The sequence below is a fragment of the Trichinella spiralis genome, assembly GCF_000181795.1.
Source record: "Trichinella spiralis strain ISS 195 chromosome Unknown Scfld5572, whole genome shotgun sequence".
NCBI lineage: Eukaryota > Metazoa > Nematoda > Enoplea > Trichinellida > Trichinellidae > Trichinella > Trichinella spiralis.
The window spans coordinates 1-1,502 of record NW_003532511.1 but is presented as its reverse complement, the minus strand read 5'-3'; the positions used below and the strand labels follow the sequence as shown (position 1 = coordinate 1,502).

Sequence of the window (1,502 nt, the reverse complement as noted above, 5' to 3'; positions counted from 1 at the left end):
CCATTTGTTTCTTGTGAGGCTTGTCTCTCACCGATGTCAACCAAAATTTTACCCGGCGTACACGTAAACATTCACTATTAATGTTTCCGAAAGATTCTATGTTCACTGTTTCGAAAGGTCCTTTTAAGCTTAATGCTTCTGCAACGCTCTTCTTCACAAAGGAACGTTGTGAACCGCTATCGAATAAACAGTTGACAATCATAGAATTTCCGTCTTCATTATATAGTCTGGCCCGGGCTGATTGAAGCAATGTGCCTCCATTACCAACCATAGCATGAGTGACATGAACTCTATTGTTCTCTATGGTATCAGTTTGGTTTTCTATGACCGAACGTTTCTCTTGGTTCAGATGAATCAACGGGTGGTGACGTTTAGAACACTCTTTCACTCGACACCTTAGCTTTGCTTTACAAGTTGTTACTAAATGGCCCTTCTTAAGGCACAAGAAGCATAATCCCAGCTTCTTCACGCTCGTAATTCTTTCTTTAGGACTCATGCTAATGAACTTGGGACAATTTTCTATGGCATGATCCTCCTCACAAATAAAGCAAGCTTTCCTTACCGTAGCTTGTAATGCGGCTGTAGTATACTGTCCTCGAGGAACAGTCTTCCTGTTTGATGGAAATGGAGATACAACTTTTCTTTCTCTTCCTGGAAACGTTGATACTTCTCGACTTTTTAATTCTGTCTTCAGAAATGACAGCAATTCATACGTATCTTTCTGTCGGTTTGGATTTTGACGTTTCCATTCCACAGAAATTTCTCTCGGCAGTCGAGATAGTATTAATGGCATCAACATGGCTTGATACACAACAGGTGGAGTGTTTAACGTTTCCAGACCACGTATATTAATCTCCATATCGTTCACGAATTTTTCCAGCCGTTTCGAATCCCACTGATTCGTTATTACCGGTAAGTTCTGTAGGCTCTTAAAGTGTTCTTCAATAAGGAGTTGAGGGTCACCAAATTTCTCATTTAGGATAGTCAATGCAGTTTCATAATTAACCGCATTCAGAGTCAATCCCCGAATAGCAGTTTCTGCATTCCCAGATAACAACGATCGTAAATAATTGAATTTCTCAATCGGTGACAAATTTGAATTGGAATTGATCGTTGTCTCAAATTCATCGTGAAACCGTTGCCAATCATGGTACTCACCATTGAATTTCTTTATTTCCATTTTTGGAAGTCGCACATTTGAACTTCCAGTTTGAAGGATTGGCTTAGATTCTATAGTCTTGCCTTCTCGAACCACAAGTTCACGTTCCATGTTTTCCACCTTGACTTTGAACTCTGTCATGTCGGCACATACAGTTTCTCTTTCTTCAGTATAAACATCAACTGCTTTCTGGTCCGTAGTACTATCGAGCAGCTTTGTGATAATTTCCTCATATCTGGACCATGTGTCCAGAAGCTTTGCGTAACAAATCTGCCTCGTCTCAGCATTACCATCTAAAGCTGCTTCCATGTTATCCATGGCAATCTTTAACCAACGTACTTGA

At 40.1% G+C, this 1,502-nt stretch overlaps 1 protein-coding gene across 1 annotated transcript; it reads right to left on the bottom strand.

The window, feature by feature from the left end:
• Positions 1 to 52: 52 nt before the first annotated feature.
• On the bottom strand, positions 53 to 1,477 carry Tsp_14797 (conserved hypothetical protein; the record flags this gene model as incomplete). Its single annotated transcript, XM_003366698.1, has 1 exon — positions 53 to 1,477. A coding segment is annotated over exon 1 (1,425 nt), but the record flags the coding sequence as incomplete, so codon positions are not given.
• Between the last annotated feature and the right edge of the window lie 25 nt (positions 1,478 to 1,502).